This window comes from Micromesistius poutassou (genome assembly GCF_964030765.1).
Source record: "Micromesistius poutassou genome assembly, chromosome: 10".
NCBI lineage: Eukaryota > Metazoa > Chordata > Actinopteri > Gadiformes > Gadidae > Micromesistius > Micromesistius poutassou.
This window is the reverse complement of record NC_140280.1, coordinates 4,072,818-4,094,637: the sequence shown is the minus strand read 5'-3', so window position 1 is coordinate 4,094,637 and position 21,820 is coordinate 4,072,818. Positions and strand designations below refer to the sequence as shown.

Below are 21,820 nucleotides of genomic sequence, written 5' to 3'. Positions count from 1 at the left end.
TTCCAGCTTTCCTGCACATTTTCTTCTTAAAGTGTGGAAATGGAGCCGAGCTGGAGTACCTTTCTCTTCCAAGTAAGTCCATCCCGAGTTCACTAGCGAACGCACGCCGTCAAAACGCCTCGGCGGCACACTTTACTAACCGCCAGCCCGCTTTAAAAAGCGAATCAGCCCAACTAAGCAAAACACACAATGGTGTAAATACGGAGCAGGCGTCCAGCTGTGAGGGAAAAATCACTTCTCTTTCTCCCCCTCCGCGCTGGATGGAGAGCTCTCCCCCGCCGCCTGCGCCTCACCCGCCGGCCGCTGCAGCAGCCTCCGGTCGGGCGGCGGTGCTCCCGTCGGGCGGGAGGAAGGCGTCGGGAAAACCCCGTAAAGTGTGGAGACAGGGACTGTGTTTTATCTCCTCTTTTGACTGGAGCCTTCATCACACACACCGAGGGGGCTAGCGTTAGCATGTTAGCTCGCGGCTAGCGAGCTAACATGCTAACGCTAGCCCCCTCGGTGTGTGTGAAGAAGTGTGGAGACAGGGACTGTGTTTTTCCTCCTTCTTTGACTGGAGCCTTCATCACACACACCGAGGGGGCTAGCATTAGCATGTTAGCTCGAGGCTAACGAGCTAACATGCTAACCTTAGCGCCAACACTCCACAGGCTGTCCGTCAAGTGGTTTTAAAGGTGGAAACGTGGAGGTCTGCCCTCGGCGTCCGTCCCGACAGGGTGGCGGGACTTGGGAGCTTCAGTCTCGGGTCTTTTTAGTGCGATTTGTTAGGATCTGTGGAGATCTTGACAACTTTGCTCCATCATGTACTGCTAACCTGGCTAGTGTCTGGCTAGCCCCCCTGAGTTGTTGAATCGAGGCCAGCTAGTTTTACATTAAAACGCATGGATATAGTTTCAGGGGTGTGGGGGTCTCCGAGACCCCCTCTGTTGATTCATGGCAGGCTGATAGTAATTCAAAATAAAAGGGAAACTAGCCCCAAAACGTGGTTAACTTTATATACTGGCTATCTTCAGGCTCTGTACTTCTTTATGCCTCTTATCTTTTTATCATTGAACTTTAATCAGATGGTACAGGTGGTTTATTCTATCAGGTGTTTTATTGTTGATGAGGATAAATAAAAAACATCTCCAACACGTCACCAGGTTGACTTTATCTGCAGCCTCTTCATCATGATCTGTATGTGATTTGCACAGTGTTGGGCGTTCAACATTTATTTCTTTAATATATAATGCATACGACAAAGGCACTTCACTTTTAAGTAGTTTAGAGAAATGTTCCACCTGACTTGTGCTGCTTCTCTTCACATGAATACTGGGCTGAACTTTAGTTTCCATTCATCTAACTGTTGAGCTGTCCCAGTTTGTGTGAATCGTCCCTAACTTTTATATATCCATGCTTTGGTTCTGTTTGACTTCATCCAAATTCGAGACTCTAATCTCCTCTACGATCAAATCAAAGTAGAAATAAGTTGAGTAATGGGTAAACATTTTGAAAGTAATTATAGATTGTCATTAGTTTCCTAACAGTGAAAACGAATACTGTTTAAGTATAAGTATTTTTTTGTAAAGATTAAATCAACTTTGTTTTTTGTTTGAATCACAACCTGTTACCACACACAACCACACTCATAATCAATGTTCATTTTAAGTTCAACGGTTTAAAGAAAGTAATTGAACTCATAACCAAGCTACCATGCTGCTAGATTGCGGAGGCTGGGCTCTGCGTCCCCTGGGACAGGTGTTGGGTTGAGCAACAGCCCCAGCCTGCTCCTCCAGCATCACCTCCAGATGTTCCTCTCTGGGCCACAGACCAGCGGGGGGCAGCTGGGAACGTGGATCAATGGAACATGATATTGGGAAACCGTGTCCCTCCAGGATCCTGTAATAGCTTCAATATTTTTCCCCAATTCATTTCGATTTTATATAGTACAGAGAGTAAACGGGCTGTTGTGTGTATTGGGATAGAGTGGGTACATTATGGTTGATCAGTATTTGTAGATGACTGTTCATCAGTGTGAGGAGCAGAGGCAATGTTGTGTTTTGCGTTGACCTCGTACTGATGAGGCTACTCTGACCTGCATCCCGAGTCCGACGTCAAGTTGTTTAAATGTTGTGACATGTTTTTTGGAGTGGGTTGTATTTAGAGTTTTCTATTTCTACAAGGTTTTCTGGCTGTCTCCTACCACCACAAAGTGGTGTTTCCAGTGCTTTTATGTACAGTGAAGAAAACCCTGAATCATAGTTCAGCAATAGTTATAATAGATTATAAAAGATAAATCAGTTTGTTTCCCAAGCTTGTTGACAAATTAAACTGCAGTATTAATTACATGTCAATGAATACCGCATTAGATACTGGCACTTTTAATGTACGCATTTATTCTTTGTTGTACGTCCTTGCACTTAAAAATAGTACTAGATTAAAGCGTCTGCTAAATGTAAATTGTTGATATGAATTACGGTGCTCGTTATGGATTATCAGTGGAGGAAGTTGTAGTTTTCTGATAGAGATGTCCGCTGTCCCCTGTGTTCAGCCATGTTGTTGATACACAAGAATGCCACCAATGTTATAATGCGACCAGAATGACTCTTTCAGCAATGAAGGATGTGTATTTATAGCTTTTATTTATTTGCTCGCCGTAAAGATAATATTAATAGAATTTGGGATGGCATCTCCTCATGTCCCCCCCCTGAGGGGAACAGAGGAGGGTTGTGCAAGTCATGCTCCTCCTGCAGGCCTCGCTCATTGACTCCTTAGCAGAATAGTAAAGGATTGACCAGAATAACCCTCAGTACTCAGTATAGCCCTGTCTTGTCACGATAGCGGTAAGAGTAAAAGGGGAAAGTGTCCACCTCCACTATGTTACATACAATTACTGTATTTATCTTTGCGGTAGTATATGGTAGTGCTGTATGTACTCCTACATTCATACCCACATGGGGTCCCTGCATCTCACTGGCCTTCCCGGACGAGTTCACCGCTGCAATCCATACTTTCCTGCAGTAACTTAACTGTGCTGGTGGTAAAACGGCTTGGCATAAATTGTGAGCCGGCTAGCAAAGATGGTCTTTTAACTGCGTGGATGTTCTGTAACGTGGCGACCCCTTAAACGTAACCCTAGCTGCTGGACGCTTGCTGTTTTCTTCGCGTATACTTTATATATTTTCTTACCTGATATTTTTATGCAGAGCGTCAGACACTGAAACCTGAGATGTGTTATTTAACTGGGGGAACCAGGAATGGACAGGATGTCTTAGCAGGGAGAGATCTGCAGGGGGGTGGAGGGGGGGGGGTGCATGTGACTTGGGTCACAGATTTCACTGGACTTGCGGACCAAGGGAGACCTCCCCTCCATTTTGATGGTATTTATGAGGGAGCTACCCCACTTGTCAGGCCTCATTTGTGTCAAAATGGTCAGAGCTGCATGAGGGCACAGCAGCCCTCCAGCCCAGCCTCTGACTGCCTCGGTAGGCCTACTGGGCTCTCCGGTAGACCTACTCTCTGCTCCCGGTAGTCCTACTCTGTAGCCCTATTCTCTACTCTCTGCTCCCTGTAGCCCTACTCTCTACTCCTGATTAGCCCTACTCCCTGCTCTCCTCTCGGGCCTCTCAGAGACGGCTCCCTGCTGCAGAGAGTAGCCTCCTCTCCTCCACCACCGCTGTGTCCGTCCAGCGCCTCTTTTCAAACCCTGTTGTGGCGGGCAGCAGCAGCAGCAGCCGCCGCCAGCGCAGAGACACAATGATGGCTAATCCTGGAAGGTAGCGAGTGCGAGCAGGTGCTCAGACAAATGGCTCGCTCAGCGGCGCGTTCCCAGGTCCCATCGGGGTGTGCGGAGAATGGGCGCCCGTTAAGCTGGCTGGTGTGTGGATAAACAATGTCCTGTCCCATGAATAGCGGATGATGTGTGCACAAAGGCCCCCCGCCGGACCCCCGAGTGCATCACCGCTCGGATTTGTGTCCCCAACAATGGGCCCGATGACATAAGGAGGACACTGTGCGATTCATTTTTCTCCTCCTCCTCTCTGTGTCTCTCTCTCTCCTTGCCCTCTTCTTCTTTAACTCCCCTCTGCGCCGGCCCGCCGTGACGCTTGAGTGAACTTCAAAAGGAAAGGTCACCCGCCTGGCTTCGGCCTCCCTGCTCGGCGAGCGCAGGACGCTCTCGACGGTGTCTTGTTTTACAACACCGCTCAACGCCTTGTTGTTTACTAGTTCTGTGCCCGGAGGAAACGGTATGATTTACAACATTTTCTTTAGTTTTTTAGCCAAACGTTCCGATTTAAAGACAAAAGCCCCTTTGAACGAGGAGATTCAGCCAGTCTCTTCCTCTCTTCCTCCCCTCGCCCTCATTATCTTAATCACGCTAACGAGCCGTCAGACGTCTGAGTGTCCATCACGGGAGACCTCTGCCGGGGCACAGAGGATCGATATCCTCCGTGCTCCTCACGGAACACGCCGCGGTTGCAGCCCAGCGGGGGTGGTGGAGGAGGCGGCGGTGGCAGGGCTTATTTTTTAATGTCAATGGCTGCGAGGAGCCACACTGTTCCGACGCCATTAACTGGCCCTCCATGGGGGGCCCTCTCCCGTCGCTGGGCTCAGAGGAAACCTGGAGGAGCCATCTTTAGCTGCTGCAGACAGCTCCAGTTCTCTCTCTCTCTCTCTCGCTCGCTTGAATCGAGAGGGTTTGAACGTAAAATGGACGTTGTTTTGGTGGCGCTGAAGATGGAGACTGCTTTGATCAGATGGTTTCACAGCAGAACGTACAGGACAGTAGCGAAAGAACACGATAAAGAAAAATAGATGTGTACAGAATACAGTTAACACAGTGGTGGACTTGAGGCAGACCTTATTGATGGGCGTTGCAACATTTTTATAGATTTTATCATTACATGCACGATGTGTAAGTGATGTTTTTTTTGCCTGTGAGAGAAATGATACTACATTTTATAAAAAATATTGATATACTGTTGATTGATCCAGACATATGTACAAATTCAGGCGGGCGGTTCTGCTAACTGGTCGTAAAGGATGCATTTCCACTGATGTCGGCCTTACCCAGCGCTCACAGGCCTCAAACCCGCACCCCGGCGTTGGGTTTCATCTCGGCCCACGCTCCGATTTCAAAGCCTCACTGGCCGCTTAAAACCCAACTTAAGCCTGCGTCTGATTTGGCTCGCAGCACGCTCCGCAACCACATGATGATTCAGTGCCGTCACGACCGGATCAGTTTCCATCCAGAAGATTCAGATTCTTCTGCATCACCGGCGCACGGCTGGCTGGTTAGGACAGACCCCCGGGTCAGGTCAGCTGCTGCTACTGGGCCACCGACCCAGATGATTCAACGGGCGTGGTCACGTAGAGAAGGCCCAGGAGACGCTCACGGGACCACCAGGCAGGCTGGCGTTATTATCCAGAGGGTCTCATTTACTGAACGCACCGAGGAATGCACTGAAGGTGTAAAATGACGTCCCTCAAGTGAGGTGATTTGAAATGGGCCTTTATATTTAGCCTGGAATGACGTCGGTGAGGTTGCGGTATAGCTAGGCCGTATACATGCGCTGAAATGCTCTTGCTCTTGACAGAACACAGGTGCCCTGTACTACCATGAATTTGTTGTACTTGGATAAAAGAGTCTGCTAAATGCCCTAAATGTATGTAGGTGCCCAACTGTCACCATTATTAGTGCAAACAGAAGGAGGTGAAGGAGCTTGTTAGAAAAGCAGCATTTTAAAGATATGAATTGTTTATTTATATATATGTAACAACGTCAATCAGCCATAAAGTGCTGCGTTCCCATGCCCGTCCCGTAACCGCTCTACCCGTGTCTAGCTGGTCCCCTAACCCTCTACCTGTGTCTAGCTGGTCCCCTAACCCTCTACCTGTGTCTGGCTGGTCCCCTAACCCTCTACCTGTGTCTAGCTGGTCCCCTAACCCTCTACCTGTGTCTGGCTGGTCCCCTAACCCTCTACCTGTGTCTGTGTCCTCAGCCAGTCTTCTCTCTGTCTCTCTCTCTCTCTCTCTCTCTGTCTCTGTCTCTATGTATGTGTATATATATTTATTACACGGCTCTTCTCAATGCTGTGGAGTGCTCCGTTCACTTGCATGGGCCTTCCCGACTTCCGGTGGTGAATTATTTTTCAATAATGACCGTTGCTAAGCATATAATGACCGCTGTCAAGGAAAGTAGATTTTTTCACGTCAACCCCAGCGTACGCGGTTTGTAAGCAACGTCAACGTCTTTGGCAGAATATTTCTCTGCTGTGCTACACTACGAATAATGGTAACAAATAAATTGTAAAAAGACACACAGTGTGAAGTTATTTTTTCGTTTTGGCAAGTGACCGTGTAACAAGCGGGATAATGTATAGAACGTCACCAGTCATTACTGGGAAATGAGCCCCTTCAGGGCAAGACACCTCCGCTTCACGTTGGTGTCCGGTTCGCCCTCTCGGGGCTTATTTCCCGATAATGACCGGCGTTCTATACATTATCCCTTACGTCCATGTCCTCGGCCTCTCCTCTAACCCCTCTCCCCTCTCTCCGCAGCAGGCCAATGAAGCTCTCCACCACCAGCACCAGGTGGCCCAAAACAGCCTGCTGCCGCTGCTCAACGCCGGGGCGGACGCCATCGACCAGAAGCCCATCCTGCCGCTCCAGATGGACCAGAAGCCCCCCCTCAGCGCCGCCGAGCTCCTCAAGGACAACGTGGCCAGCGGCGGCGGCGGCGGGCGCCACGGGCCCATGCCGGTGGTGAAGAAGGAGCACAAGAGCAAGACGCCCTTCATCTGCGGCTACTGCAACAAGGCCTTCCGCGACAGCTACCACCTGCGGCGCCACGAGTCCTGCCACACGGGCATCAAGATGGTGTCGCGGCCCAAGAAGACGGCGCAGACGGCGCCCACCATGGTGCCCATGGTGTCCTCCATGGGCGGCATGATCCGCGAGCACGCGGGCGGCAACCCCTCCTACATCTCCACCATGGCCGGGCTGCTGACCACCGCCACCACCTCCGTCTCCTCGGGGGGCTCCAGCATCATGACGCCCTCCTCCATGGGCAACCTGCCACAGCAGGGCAACCAGGCCAAGAAGCCCTCCAAGCCGGTGAAGAAGAACCACGGCTGCGAGATGTGCGGCAAGGCGTTCCGCGACGTGTACCACCTGAACCGCCACAAGCTGTCCCACTCGGACGAGAAGCCCTTCGAGTGCCCCATCTGCCACCAGCGCTTCAAGAGGAAGGACCGCATGACGTACCACGCCCGCTCCCACGACGGCGGCGTGCACAAGCCCTACGTCTGCTCCGTGTGCGGGAAGGGATTCTCCAGGTGAGGCCCGACGAGATGGATAGGTTCTTTATTCATCCCCCCTCGGGGACATTCAGGTATTCAGTAGCGAAGTCAGTCCACAGACCGTCCAGTTGACAAACAACAACGAAATGGACAAACCGTTAAAGTCAATCAAATAAGTCAATAAAAAGTGAGCAATATTGCACATTACATATAATACATATACATATGAAAAAAGGTAGATCTAAATAGATAAATACTACGCAATTGCACATTGGAGAGAGAGAGAGAGAGAGTTCAGTAGACCTCTTCCCTCTGGCTGTTTTTCTGTTTTGTTTTTAGGTGGAGGGGAACAACACTGTTTGCAAACCTTTTGAAGCAAACCTGTTTTTGTGGCGCTTCATGGGATTGTTCATTGTGTAACATCATGTAAACACTCAATACACGCTATTGCATGTAATGACATGCATCTATTGTTTATAATGGTGTGTACGTAAACGAAGGAACGATCATTCTTCTGGGCAGTGGTGCGTTTATCACGTTATGAAGTGACAAGTGTCCCGCTTGGTGGTAGAAGTCGATCCCGTCTCATCTCACAGAGCTCATAGTGCGAGGTTCTCAGGGCTCTGCGACCGAGGGCAGGACCCAACCCTGGCCGGTCCCGAGCGCCGCTGGGTCCGAGCCACGTCAAAGTGCCACATGAACCCACCAAAACACACACAGGGCCGCGGTGAGCCCGCGCTGCGTGCTATAAATGCTTACAGTAATGCATCCCCGGCGCTGTGACCTCAGCGGTAATCAAGCCCACTTCCTTGGCAGCTGTCGGTGTTGTGGCTCATCTCCACATTTATTACCCGTAATACCAGCGCCGCCGCCCGCCTCGTGATTCATCACCGCTAATGGTTTCGGGAACATATATTCATTATGCGTCCAGTCGGGGGGTTGATCAGCGTGGGGGGGGGCTTCTCCTCGTAAATCACACTTCGGCTCCAGACGTGTGCTTTTTAATTCTCTCCTTCTCTGCCAGTTTCTTTTGTGTGCGTGTGTGTGTCTCTCTCTCTCTGACGTGGGTCAGGCATTCACTGGGCTGCTGGGAAGGTGGATGAGCCGTCTCTGAGTCACGGCCTCGTCGCTTTTGAGTCCCAGAGTGCGATCGCACGCCACACTGCCTGCCCTGCCCTGCCCTGCGCTTACTGGACATAAGCGGCTCTTTGATAGCCATGCGGTCGCTCAGGACGGGGCTTTCTGGTTCTGCCAGCGCGGCCGGCCGTCCTCCCCGGGCTCTGTCGGGGCGGTGCCGCCACTTGCGTGCGTGGGCGCCAGGCGTTCGCCCGGTCCCGGGGGGGAAAGGCGAGCGGGCCGCCGGCCAAGCAGATCTGTACACGCCGTGCCAGCGTCACCGTGAAAAGGTCGCAAGCGGAGGAAGGCTGTGGACTGTGAAGTTCATCATGCTCACCGATGAGGCAGGAGGCAGAGCGTTCCTACTGCATAATCTGTACTCTCTTTGTAACGTGAGGCCCACACTTAATGGACGGCATTTATACCGCGCTTTTCTAACCAGTGGCCACTCAAAGCGCTGTACAATTATTGCCTGACATTCACCTATTCATGCACACATTCACACACCGACAGCGGTGTCAACCACGCGAGGCGACAGCCAGCTTGACGGCAGATTGAGGTTTCTCGCTCAGGGACACCTCGATACTTCGGCTAGTAGGAGCCGGGGATCAAACTAGCAACCTTCCGGTTACCGGTCAACCCCCCTCTACCTCCTGAGCCGCCCACTATAACCCAGGGCTCGCGGCCTACAGCCGGGGCCTCTCAGGGTATACTGTGTAGAGCCTCAGGTATGTGATGTAACTGGGATATATATAAAGCTGCTGCTTGTGTAGGACACTGGCATTATTGTGATCTCAGGAGTGCATGCTCATACCTGCTGCGATATTGAGCTTCTACTGTCAAAGTAAACATTTATCAGGGCGCCCCAGAGGTTCATCGGGTAGAGTGCGTACCATTAAGGCTCAGTCTTGACCACAGAGACCGGGTTTGATTCCTGCCCGTGCCGTGCATTTCTTCTCCTCTCTCGTTACCTTCCTGTCTAACTCTTCATGAATAACGCATAAAATAAAATAAAAACATTTCTATTTTTGAAATGGCAAAGGACAGTTTTTCTACGTCAAAATATTCTGTACAAAATGTGTCCTTTCCTTCAGTTTTAATGAAGCATGAACACAAATACAAAGTTTTGTAACTGTCATTTGTATATTATATATCAATGGAAATGTTTTAATATTTGGAGCAAGGATGACTATTAATAAATGAATAGTGAGGGCTTATCCCTGCGTGTTCTTTAACTTGATCTCCTGGACGTGAGGTGGCTGGCGTTGGAAAGCAACAGTTCTCCTCCTGCTCTGTTATCGCTGCATAGTTTCCCAACGTGTCGGTGTTGTGGCTCCTCTGAGGGGAACTAGGTCAAGTCCTCTTCACGCACAGTTGACCAAGAAGAATGAGACGTCTCCGGCGTCCAGGGCTCCTCTCCGGCCTTCTCATTACTTTTCATCTTCTTTCCATTGAAGCCGGTCGCCCAAACGGTCCTTCTCTTTCGCTAATCTTGGACTGGCCCAAGACTCCCTCCGATCAGTGAGGTCTTGGATAAGTCCAAGACTCAAAGACTTTTTTTTTTTTGCCTTAGGTCTAGGTAAGGCCTTTGCCTTTTTCAATGTGTATCTGCACTTTCTGTGAAGCACTTTGGTTGCGGCTCAGCCGCATGTAAACTGTGCTATACAAATAAATTTGACTTGACTTGACTTGACTTGACTCCCTCCGATCAGCGAGGTGTAATATCCAATGTTGTGTTCTCGGTTATCAGGCCTGTGCTTCTTTCTTGAGTTCAAATGGTTCAATGTTTCAATGTTTGCTAATATCCTGTATGCATCAACACCCACACGTACAAGTCTTATCCTGGACCGAGGAGCCAAGTTTCAAAATGCAAATGTGTGTGGGCGGAATAGCTCTGAAAATCTGTCTGTGTGCTCGGGTCTCCAGTGTGGAGACGCATGGAGAGGAGAGGAGAGCAGCAGGTCTGGCTTCACCTTCTGCTGTGCTGCAGGCACTCAGTGTTTGTGATGTGTCTTCTCTCCTCAGGCCCGACCACCTCAGCTGTCACGTCAAGCACGTCCATTCTTCAGAAAGACCCTTCAAATGCCAAGTTACGGTGAGACACCCGATCGTACCGCACTGTTCAGTCAGACGTCGTCACCTGCCCCCTAGTGGGCTGTGGACATGGGGCAGCATCCAACCGCATGCCTTTGTGGCTGGGGGTAAAACAGCCTTGCCTTGGATATTAGGCTCTAAATGTGATGCAACAAGGTTCGGCATCTGTAACATGTGGTCAGATAAAGACTAGGATATGAAATGCTTCAGGCCCTGATAAATAACTTAGTTTCTCTAGATAGCTTCACTCTGTAGGCCTGTCCCTCAGAACCAGTGTGTCAACCCTCTGTCTCATTCTGTACCCCCACAGCCCCATCAGTACCACTTGGGTACCCCTTCATCCACTACAAACCACTCCATATTTTCCTCTGAACTAGGGGAGGTCAAATTCTGGTCTGCAAGGATCCGTAACAATTAAGAGATGTAACGTTCAACACCTATTCATGTTTGACGTAGAGTTTCTTGTATTGGTGGTTTAACAAATCCAAACCCTCCCGCCATGTCCAGTCCCTCCTAAAGTCTAAACCATCTTGTCCTTATAAACCAGGAGGTCCCTCTAAGCCATGCTCTCCCTCTAAACCGCACTCTCCTGTCCATCCCCGTAGGCCTGTACCTCGGCCTTCGCTACCAAAGACAGACTGCGCTCCCACATGATCCGGCACGAGGGGAAGGTGACCTGCAGCATCTGTGGAAAGATGCTGAGCGCCGCCTACATCACCTCCCACCTCAAGACCCACGGCCAGACCAACTTCTCCTCCTGCAACAAAGGTACGGGGGCACAGGGTGGTCCGCACAAACCACGGCCTCGGGGGGCGGGGGGGGGGGGAGATGCTTTTTGCCGCTACTAAAAGCATCTGTAAATGTGAGCGGTCAAATGTTAATGTTTGGTATTAAGTGGTCTGTTCCTGTAAAGACGTCGTACACATTAGAACAATTATCAGATGTCTAGGATTTCATCTTCAGGCCTGAACATTCACTTTGACTCGAAGGCTGTCGCAACACTTTTATTTATTTTACTTTTATTTTTATTTTACTCTTGGTCTGTTTTTCCCGTTCTTTAAAAACATATTTGATATACTTATTTGTCTGATGACAAGGTATTGTGTGGGTGTATCATTTCCCCTTGTTTATATTTAATTTCCAAAAGGTCAATATACATGAGGATAGATTCTAGACACATGAGGGTTGATTCTAGAATCCCTCCATCCCAGAATGACCCCCCCCCTGATGCCCTTCTTCCCCAGCCACGCCCGTGTCCGTCTCCACGCCCATCACCACGGCGATGAACCAGCGCGGCGGAAACCACCCGGTCACCATCGCGGCGCAGATGAACATTAGCACCAACACGGTGAGCCTGCACCACCCCGTCACCATGGTGACCGGGCCCGTCAACATCTCCTCCTCGGGTTCCATGAACATCGCCCACCCGGTGGCGCTCACCACGCCCATGTCCATGAACATCGGCGGGCCGCTCAACATCGCCATGCGTTCCATGGAGAGCATGCCCTTCCTCTCCCAGGTCCTGCCCTCCTCCCCGCCCTGGTAAAACGAAAGTGAAACCGAAAGTGAAAGTGGAGTTCTAAAAGGGGGGGAGGGGGAAACTTGTTTTTGAGTTTCTCTTGTTTTTGTTTGTTTGTCGATTATTTGTCACCAGGTGCCGCCGCCCCCCCCCCCCCCCTCTCCCTTTAAGTCCTCCTCGCCCCCCACACCACGGCCCAGCAGGTGCGAGGCAAGGAGGGGGAGGGAGGTGGGGAGGTGGGGGGGGGGCGGGGTGGGGTAGACCCCTGAGGTTAGGATCAGTCTGGTTTCCACGCAGCAGGGCGGTTCAGGGCCAGAGGTCTCCCTAGGGGGGGGAGAGGTTTAGGACGGGACTAAACTAAAGAGTTACTCTGTTGGAGGGGTGAAGGTCAGCGTTTTAACGGACTTGAGCAATAAGCGATGGTTGCTTGAGGTTTTTTTAGTTGTCGGGCAAATCCAGATGGAGTTGTCGGGCAAATCCCTGAAGTGTTTTTTTGATGTTTCGCTTTTTGGTTCAGCGTTAGCCGGCTAATCACTATTTAATATTGTAGGAGACAACTCTATAGTTAAAGGGACAGAAGTCCACCGTGCGTGGAACCATATATTTTCTCAGTAACTCTGGTCCCTGATAGAGGGATCGCTAGGGCTACTCCGTGCTTAACTCATCAGCATTTCTTATTTTTATGCATTTTTTCTTTTGTGCATTTAAATGAATATCTTATCACTGTCCCCTTGGCTTAAATACGTGTAGTTAGGATGGGGGAACAAAGTGTAGTTTTTTATTATCATTATTATTATTAGTGTGATCAGTTGGGTTCATATTGACCCGTATGCGAGAATGAAACGAGTCTTGCACTGAAAACATATCTCATTGTAGCTGAGGAGCAGTATTATTGAAGATCAAATTTGAGACATAGTGAGTCTCACCCGGTAGGCTGGCTAGCCAGCGCTCTCTACAGGGCCCTCTAGTGGCGCGGCATGGCATTACATGCACTAGGCCTAGAGTAGACCTAGCTTTTATTATTAGGACTGTTGCGGTCGCCAGAGTTATGGGGACTGTTGATTTCTTTGGAGGAAGATGACATTCAATATCCATGTGTTTTTGCGGAAGGCGTAGAGGAGTAGATTACTTTGGTTAACATTTATTTTCGGTTTATTTGTTTTTACGCTTTTTTTTTTTTTCTTTTTTTTTTAAACTTTTTCATGATATGTGAAAACCTTTTTTTCTGTATGGACCCTCTACTCAGGAAATTCAGCCCAGCGCGTTAATTTTTTTATTAACCATCATGTATTTTCTTTTCCTCCCTGGAATATTTAATTTGTATCCTGTATTTTATAATTCTCATATATAACATTTTTGGTATTATCGTTAAAAACATTTGGTACAGTTCATTCATGGAATATAGGAATTATTTTTTTTATTTAATTTAACTTTTGGTTAGTTTTCAAAACCAAGCCGTCCATCTCAAAAAGACATGTTCACTCGAAGTGCGTCAGCCGGCATTTTATTTACACGTCCCGTTTTGCCCCGGCTCCTCCTCCACACCTACCAGGGTTTCTGTCACGCAGTCGCTGACCACAAATGGGCGCTGCCTCTATCCTGGGTGGGGGCAGGGGACGTCGTGGGAGGGGGTGTTTGAGGCTTTATTCGGCTGACCCGAGAGCATGTCGTGACGTCAACGTTATTTATGAAATGCTGAAACGTGTTTTTAATTTTTATTTTTTTTACTCATAGATTTTAGGAACATGAATTCATGCATGCCCCTCCCCCAAAAATGGTTCAAACCGCGGTTTTAGTTTCTTACGTGAATCCTGGCAGTGTTTTCGGCTCTCCAGGGCGAATCATTGTGTACTGAAATAATGCAATATGCATGTTTGTCGTTTTGCCCAACTTCTGTTTCAAACAATACTTAAGTGTAACTGTTTTTTTAAGCATTTATGTAGAAACACTATGATAACCTGTTTTTGCCAAATTTGATATGTGATGAACTTTAAAAAAAAAAAACTTGTGAAATTTGAACATTTGTTTATTTTTAATGACGATAAATCGGAAAACTCTCGGACGCTTGTGAAGGCAGTTGAATGTATATCTTTGTACAAAACTATTTTAGTTCCAAGGATATGATAGTTACCATAGATGTGAAAGAAGAAATAACCTTTTTTATAAATCTTTTGTATTAGAACATTAACAATGGTAATTTTTGTATATACGAAAGGCTAGGTTTTCTGATTAGCAGAAAGGTCAAACATTCCTACATTTTTTTTTTAAATGTAAGTTTGTCAAATTATTACATAAACATGCGCAATGTTTTGTGCCTTTTATTTGGGTTGTCTAAATAAAAGAAACGTTTGTTTTTAAAATGTGGATTGAGTCAATCTTAACTTTTGCCATGAACTATTATCTGCTTGTTAAAATGGTGATCTGAATCCCCGAAATAACAATAATTTTGCCAAGTTTGTTTCTAAAAAGCACCATTTAAACAAAGGCAGGAATCACATTTGACAAACATAATTGATATATTCTTTGGATTTGACTACATACTATTAAGTACGCAAAGGATAATGAATCATTTTTTCTGTTGTCTGCTATTGTCAGTGAAGGTGGTGTTTAATATAATCGTCCACTAGATGGAGCTATTTACCACGGTAACGGCCGTTCGAAGAACCTGGAGTAGATTCAGATATTTCTGCTGCTTAGACAAGAGCAGTGGGCATGTGGAAAGATGTTGGGATGTTTTGGCAGAGTGGGATGAAATTGCTGCCATGAGACGAGAACAGACAAATAGCAGACAGTAGCGTACTTTATTATCTGATAGTCAGTGCCACATACCATCCAATATCTGATCATGACAATTTTTGCGAATGTCAGCATATTGCAGTTGTTTACTTCAAGTTTTAATTACAGGCCATGTAACACCAGGGAGAAGTATTTCTACTCTGGCTCCTAAGCTTATATTTAACAAAAAAAGGATACTACATGTAAAATAGGCCTAGGCCTACCTTATGGAGATAATCAAGTGAGGTTAAATAAAAGGAACTAACCAACCAACCCCCCCCCCCCCATGGTAGGACTCCTCACCTCAAGGATTACCCCCCCCACAGTAGGACCCCTGTCCACCCCCCCCCCCCCCACCCCACCACGGTAGGACCCTTCACCTCCAGGATTACCCCACCCTCTTAACTCCTGAGCCACTGCCGCCCATAACCGACTGGTAACCTCCAGGATTACGCCACACTGTCTGCCCCTCCTTCTGCTTCCTGCGCCGTGGAGGACAGGATGAAGACTGCGGCTCCGCGGAGGACCCTGAGGGCATTGTGAAATGACTTCCTGGAGGGAGGTCCATCAGAGAGGAGGAGGGGGTGGAGGTTCTGCGGTTAAGGGTTCATTCTGATTGGTGAACAGAAAAGTTTTTTATTCCCAGAATTCAGTTCATTTCTATTCTCATGAATGGTTACTGTGGATCATGTATCCTTTTAGATTAAGTAAACTCCTTAGACATGACAGAATATTAAGGCCTACGATATGTTTTTGTTGTATTTTAGATGGTTTTTGTATTGTATTTTGACAATTTAATATTTTGTCTCTTATCAGATGTGAGCCTATGTTTTCCATGTTAATAAAACCCTTTGTATTTAATTGATTGAAGGGACTTTACACAGGACTTTGTGCTCTTTGAGATGTTACCAACACGAGTGACTCACTGATACAGTGCGTTTTAAAGGGGAGGGTTGTCACACACCCTGATTGCAGCAATAACCTTCTTTAGGACTATTATTGGTGAACCATCGAGGGGCCCTCTATGGGCCTAGAACTCCCACAATACACCACGGTAACACCGTCTACGGTTACAGCCTAAGGACCTGTGGTTGATAGAATGTATAAACCGGTCGGACTACACCCCAAAGTGGACTGGAATAGGCCTACATAGTTTCCTTTCATGATGGTAGGCTATATATATAGGTTTGCATTAGAAGATAATAATGGATAGACAGACTGACTGACTGACACTCACTGACTGACAGACTGACTGACATAAAGAGATAAAGAAATGTGATTTCATTTATAAAATTTACATTGGCCAAAAAAATATACCCGATAGTTGACTCAATGTCCCATTATGCACTGCGGTGGCGTTCCAGTTCCCAACAGCTGACCGAGCAGACAGTAGCAGCGGATCACAGAGAGAGAGAGAGCGAGAGAGAGAGCGAGAGAGAGAGAGAGAGAGAGAGAGAGAGAGAGAGAGAGAGAGAGAGAGAGAGAGAGAGAGAGACGAGTCCCTAGTCGGAAGCGGACGCTCACACACCGACGGACTGCTTACATTTTGGACCATATACCATTTTATTTCATCTACATCGATTACATCCCGGTGTGTTTCCCCCCCCGGCTCTGGACGTCCGCGGCGTTTGTACGACCTTTTAATTGATAATTGGTTGTGTGTGTGCGCATTGTGTGTGTGTGCGCGCGCGTGTGTGCGCGCGCGTGTGTGTGCATTTGGGGCAGCAGAAGTGTGCAGGACCGAAGCCGTGCCCGATGCTGAGGAATGGATAGTGTGTCTGATCGAGGTGGGAAGATGGTCGAGAGCGATGAGCCGTCGGACACAGACCGCTGTGGTGGTGGTGGAGGAGGAGGAGGAGGAGGTGGAGGAGGTGGCGCAGCCCTCCAACAGTGCGAACTCATCCAGAATATGATCGAGATCTCCATCTCGAGCTTGCAGGGGCTTCGAACCAAGTGCGCCGCGTCCAACGACCTCACGCAACAAGAAATACGCACTTTAGAGGTAATGGCACTCTCTCACAACCTAAACCCGTCCAGCCAACACACACTCCGTCTCTCAGCCCAGCTCCTCTTAACCCCCCGCACGCTAACGTGGACGGTGCATGGGGAAACTGCGGTGTCATGACGCCCAAAGGATGTGTGTTCAATCCCCTTATTGTACACCCATGGTCTGCAGGCGGCGACCCCCTAAGAGGATGTGTGTGAATGTGTCCCGTCACGTCCCGGTGCACGGTGCTCGGTGCCGTGACAGACGGCCCGGTGGCCGATCGGCTTCTACTCTGCGCCATGGTGGTCAGGCTCGGTGCTTTCTGTAAACGGTGCATGTGTAATTCTCCATGCATATTGGATGGCTTCTCTTTGTGACCTATATCTGCAGATAGAGATGTCTATAGCAGGCAGTGCACTGTGTGTGTGTGTGTGTGTGTGTGTGTGTGTGTGTGTGTGTGTGTGTGTGTGTGTGTGTGTGTGTGTGTGTGTGTGTGTGTGCGCAGCGGGATCAAACCAGCTTTCCATCTGGTTTCCTGCAGCCGATAGACCTTCCGTTATTATTATTTCCAAGTCTCTAAAATGCAAATCGTATATTTGAATTGTTTTTTTAATTGCAACGTGTATTTATTTATTTATAAGGTGTATTTATTGGGTTTGCCAAGGCTTTAACATCCACATGAAATGAATTCAACTCCGAAAAACGAGCAATTCTGGTTCCTGTACTGATAATCGTCCCTTTAATGATTATTACCGTGTTAACGGCCCATGAGAGCACGGGTTCTGACGGGGTCTGCGCTTTACGCAGCTTGGTCGTGCGTTTGGATGTTAAATGCTGCCTGGTCGCACGGCTATGACATGACATTCATTTGCGCAAAAGACCATGGCTGTTTAGGCATCACTATACTTTACTATACTATACTATACTATACTATACTATACTATACTATACTGTCTATACTATACTATACTATACTATACTATACTATACGACATCAATGTCTTTCTACTGCCTCATTCTACTATACCTCACTACGTTGTCCTGCTATTTCTAGCACTACTATATTACTACACTGTAGTGTACTTTGTGGTGCTTTACTATATGACACTCTATACTATATGGTTCTATAGCATACTGTTCTCTACTAGTCTGGTGTAGGCTGCTAATACTAAAGGCCTACTCTGCTGTACTAGAGTAGGCAGTAAGCTGGTGCAGAGGCTAAAGGCTGGCTAGCAGCCTGTCTGCACAGACCTACATGCACGGGCCCTGATAAACCAACTCCTCTTCTGCTCATCTGCTGTCAACGCAGTGGGGTCGCTTATGCTTTCACCGTGGCTGATGAGAGACAGTGGTTGGTATTTTTCCGGTCGAATAGAAACCATGAGCCAACATGTCACGGAAACGGCAGCTCGATGTGACGATAGCGCGAGGAGCAGTGGGTGTTTGGCAGAATGGAAGGTGTTCAGCTTATTAGATCATCTTTCTGAGAGACGTGTTTGTACAGAACTGAGCATAATGTGGACATTGGGCATGTTTCCTGGATTTGGGCATGGGCTGTATGAGGAAGTTGTGTTTCAGGGATGGCTATCTGGTTTATTGGTTTCATGTTTCGTGAGTCATTGGATTGTAAATCTGTTAATTATCTCTTAATTTCAACGATGAAACCGGATAGCTTGACCAGCTGTGTGATTATCTTAATAAAGGGCAGGTGAACACGGTGCCAGTGTGATATGTGGCACTGCCCTTTTGCTTTACACTTTTACAGTCACAGCAACATCCCGTAATCTTGTTTGTGATCATCTAATCTCTCGATGACTGTTTCATGGTTGGCTGCTTGGTTTCTCACTAAAACTGCTATTTTCATATCTTACTCTTCTTCGTGTGTAGATCGTCTGATGCAGTTCTGGCCCTGGTTGTGTGTCTGAAATGTGTCTGGACAATGTTTCAGCCTTTAGATGTTCCTCCCAACACGGTCTGTGTGTCAGCAACCTCCAGCAGTCCACTCAGAGCAACCTCTTTATCCTTCAGAGTCTGGCTCCTTGTTTAGTTTTAAGTCCTTCATGCCGGACGAATGAAGGCATTTGAAGTATTCATAGGTGTTGTGAATAATATTGAGGAGCGATAACTCTAAGAATGGACTCTCACATGTCGTGTGAGTGGCCAGAGTCCGTCTTTATACCGGCTCTTCCCTTCTGCTCTCAGAGTAGACAGAAAAGTGTTTGAGGTACCCAGTCTGTCTCCTCTTGCTGTCTGCTGAAGCACAGGTTGTCTGTAGTGGTTTGTCTGCAGCCATTTGTCTGTAGCGGTTTATCTGTAGTGGTTTGTCAATTAACGGTTTGTCCGTCATGGTTGGCTCCTAATGGTTAGGTTTTTGTCTGTAACTGTCTGTCTGATTATGGCCAGAAGTCCCTTCTTCTCAGAGGGTGACTTTCTCCCTCTCCCTCTCTCTTCTCTCTCTCCCTCCTCCTCTCTCTCCCTCTCTCTCTCTCTCTCTCTCTCTCTCTCTCTCTCTCTCTCTCTCTCTCTCTCTCTCTCCCTATCCCCCTCCCCTTCTCCCCCTCTCTCTCTCTCTCTCCCTATCCCTCTCCCTCTCCCTCTCTCCCTCCCCCTCTCCATGCTTTGTCACCAATCTCTTGGCCAGGAAATGATGTAGCCGAGTACTTCCGGGTGTTTGTTGTCTTGGTCCGTCGGTGCGTTTTGGTTCGTTATTGTTCTGCCGGACAATAGCTGTGGCGAGCTGCGGTCAGACTCTCATGCTGGAGACCAGAGTGGTGTCCAGCCATGTCATGGGAGGTGATATGTCATATGGTGCACTGTATCAGACCATCTTGCAGTCTGCTCTATTAGAAAACATCCACATCTACTTAAGCTTCAGTCTCAAAGCCCTGAAACTGTTAACTCTGTTGAGGCTGGCCTCCATGACTTCTCCTCCTTTGCAAGCTCCTTCTTGTCCTCCGCAAGAATGCAGTCGCAGATTATCGGTCGTTTTTTTGTTATGTTAGCCATATTGCCTCTCTTTTGAAATCCACCTTTATGATGTGTTTCTACCGATTTAAACCACAGACGTGGCATCAGCTAAACCGACGATGAAGACATCATCTCGCCGTGTGTGTGTGTGTGTGTGTGTGTGTGTGTGTGGGCAGGTATATTGGGCAGGTTTTCTGATGTAATTCTCCCTACACTTTAATTTGATTGAGTTCCTTTTGATACATTCCCTTCAAGGGACAGAATGTATTTTGTCCCTCTCCTATGTCATGTCAATGTTCTACGTCTGTGTCGTTGTTCTATGTCTTTCGTCCTGGGTCCAATGCTCTATGTCCCGACACTGGAGCTGAGCCTATCCTGAAAACACTCCTTTTGTAACTTGTTGAAGGAAAGCGGTGAGAGTGTCGTTTCTTCCTCCTCTTCCTTGGCATTCTGGGAACCAGTTCCTTGCCAACACTGTCGTCCAACAATACATCCAAACATTCTCCCTCACACCAGTTAAAGGACACAAACCAAACTCGCTTTTCATTATCTGGCCTGATCAGTTATGCCGGTCGCATTGACATGCCGTCGATTGTCTCTGCGTAGTTTACTATTTCTGAACATGCGTGACGCAAGTTGAGTTCTTTCAGTTATCTTTTCACCAGAACCCCTTAAAGTTCAAGTGTTGTGACGGATTCATAACCTGTTCCTCTATCGGCTCCAAACCGGTTCTAACCGGGCAATAACGGTACAAACAGCAGAGTGTGAACCGTAAGTGGAGGAGCTAACCTCGGGTTGACCAGCGTCACCAAAGCGGCCTTGTGTCGGACCTCGCCGGGCTGTCACCGTCCACACTCGCCCATTAAGCCGCTGTGCCGAGAGGAGATCGGACCGCGATTACCGCTAAGAGGCCCCGGGCAATAAAAGCCACGCGAGCCCACCGCGATGAGTCAAAGTGTCCGTAACGGTTAGGACGCGTCCTCCATCGTGTGGCTCTCGAGAGCGGCTGGAGAGCGGCTCGGACCCTCTCGACGCAGCACTCCAGAGCTTTATTACCCCACTCCAGTGCCCTGTTTGTCAGCCAGACGGACCACGCTGCCGGCCTCTCCGCCGGTACTTGACGCATCACATGTTGATCCTCCCAGGTGTGTGTTTGTGTGTGTGTGTCGGCTCGTAGCACGCTCAAAATATTGACCGAGCGTCCGCGATGACGTCCCCCGTTGGAGCACACGGGGGGGGGGGGGGGTTGACCCGCCTCCTCGGGAGCGGGGACGTTATTGGACGAGGTTTTGCCATATTTGGCGGGGATCTTGAATAGCCGTATGAGGTGCTACATGCTAGTCTCCAGTGAACCACCTAGAGGCCGTTAGAGGAACTACGTGCTAGTCGCTTTCGCGTGACAATACAAATATTCGGTCCTTGTTCCATGTTAACCTCCATGTTCATAGTGGCAGTAGAGTAGTGGTAGTGGTAGTGGGTGGTAGTAGTAGTAGTAGTAGTAGTAGTAGTTATACTACACTATGCTCCACTTACCTTTCTGTGTCTGAGCAGACTCGTCTCTGCCTGTGTGGTATCTGAAGTTGCTCAAGCCCTTTGCTCTGAAACACGATAACGCACTGATAAGCATCGTGGTTTGCAAACAAACCTGTGTGTGCGACTTTGTGTCTGTATTTAAATATGTGTGTGCGTCCATATATTTCATTATGTATGTGTGTGTATGTATTTTATTATGTATATGTGTGTATGTATTTTGATGTGTGTGTGTGTGTGTGTGTGTGTGTGTGTGTATGTGTGTGTATGTATTTCAATATGTGTGTGTGTGTGTGTGTGTGTGTGTGTGTGTGTGTGTGAGAGGATGACTGTGTGTGCTTATCTGTGTTGGGGTGTGTGTGTGTGTGTGTGTGTGTGTGTGTGTGTGTGTGTGTGTGTGTCTGTCAGTGTGAGAGAGGATGACTTTTTTTTGCCTATATGTGTTGTTCTGTCTCTCTGTGTGTTGTTTAACAATAATCCGGAAACAAACACACAATCTTATTTCTCAAACCATAACTCCTGTTCTGCTTCCAATCCGCTCTCCCATCTCCC

The 21,820-nt window shown here is 48.1% G+C and overlaps 2 protein-coding genes across 6 annotated transcripts in view; both read left to right on the top strand.

The window, feature by feature from the left end:
* Positions 1–12,079, top strand: LOC311354882 (vascular endothelial zinc finger 1-like). Its single transcript, XM_084474750.1, has 5 exons — positions 1–72; positions 6,541–7,316; positions 10,422–10,491; positions 11,096–11,258; positions 11,735–12,079. Exons 1-5 carry the CDS (start codon positions 40–42, stop codon positions 12,034–12,036), a joined length of 1,344 nt encoding a protein of 447 aa, XP_084330876.1. The 5' UTR covers positions 1–39; the 3' UTR covers positions 12,037–12,079.
* Positions 12,080–16,275: 4,196 nt separating this feature from the next.
* Positions 16,276–21,820, top strand: part of ksr1a (kinase suppressor of ras 1a) — a gene marked incomplete at its 3' end in the record, with an annotated part of 35,564 nt that continues 30,019 nt past the window's right edge. For all 5 annotated transcript variants that reach the window (XM_084474507.1, XM_084474509.1, XM_084474508.1 and 2 more), the window contains exon 1: positions 16,276–16,786. In XM_084474507.1, coding sequence (XP_084330633.1) covers positions 16,550–16,786 — 237 coding nt within the window. In that variant the 5' untranslated portion in view covers positions 16,276–16,549. The remainder of the gene's footprint in view (positions 16,787–21,820) is intronic.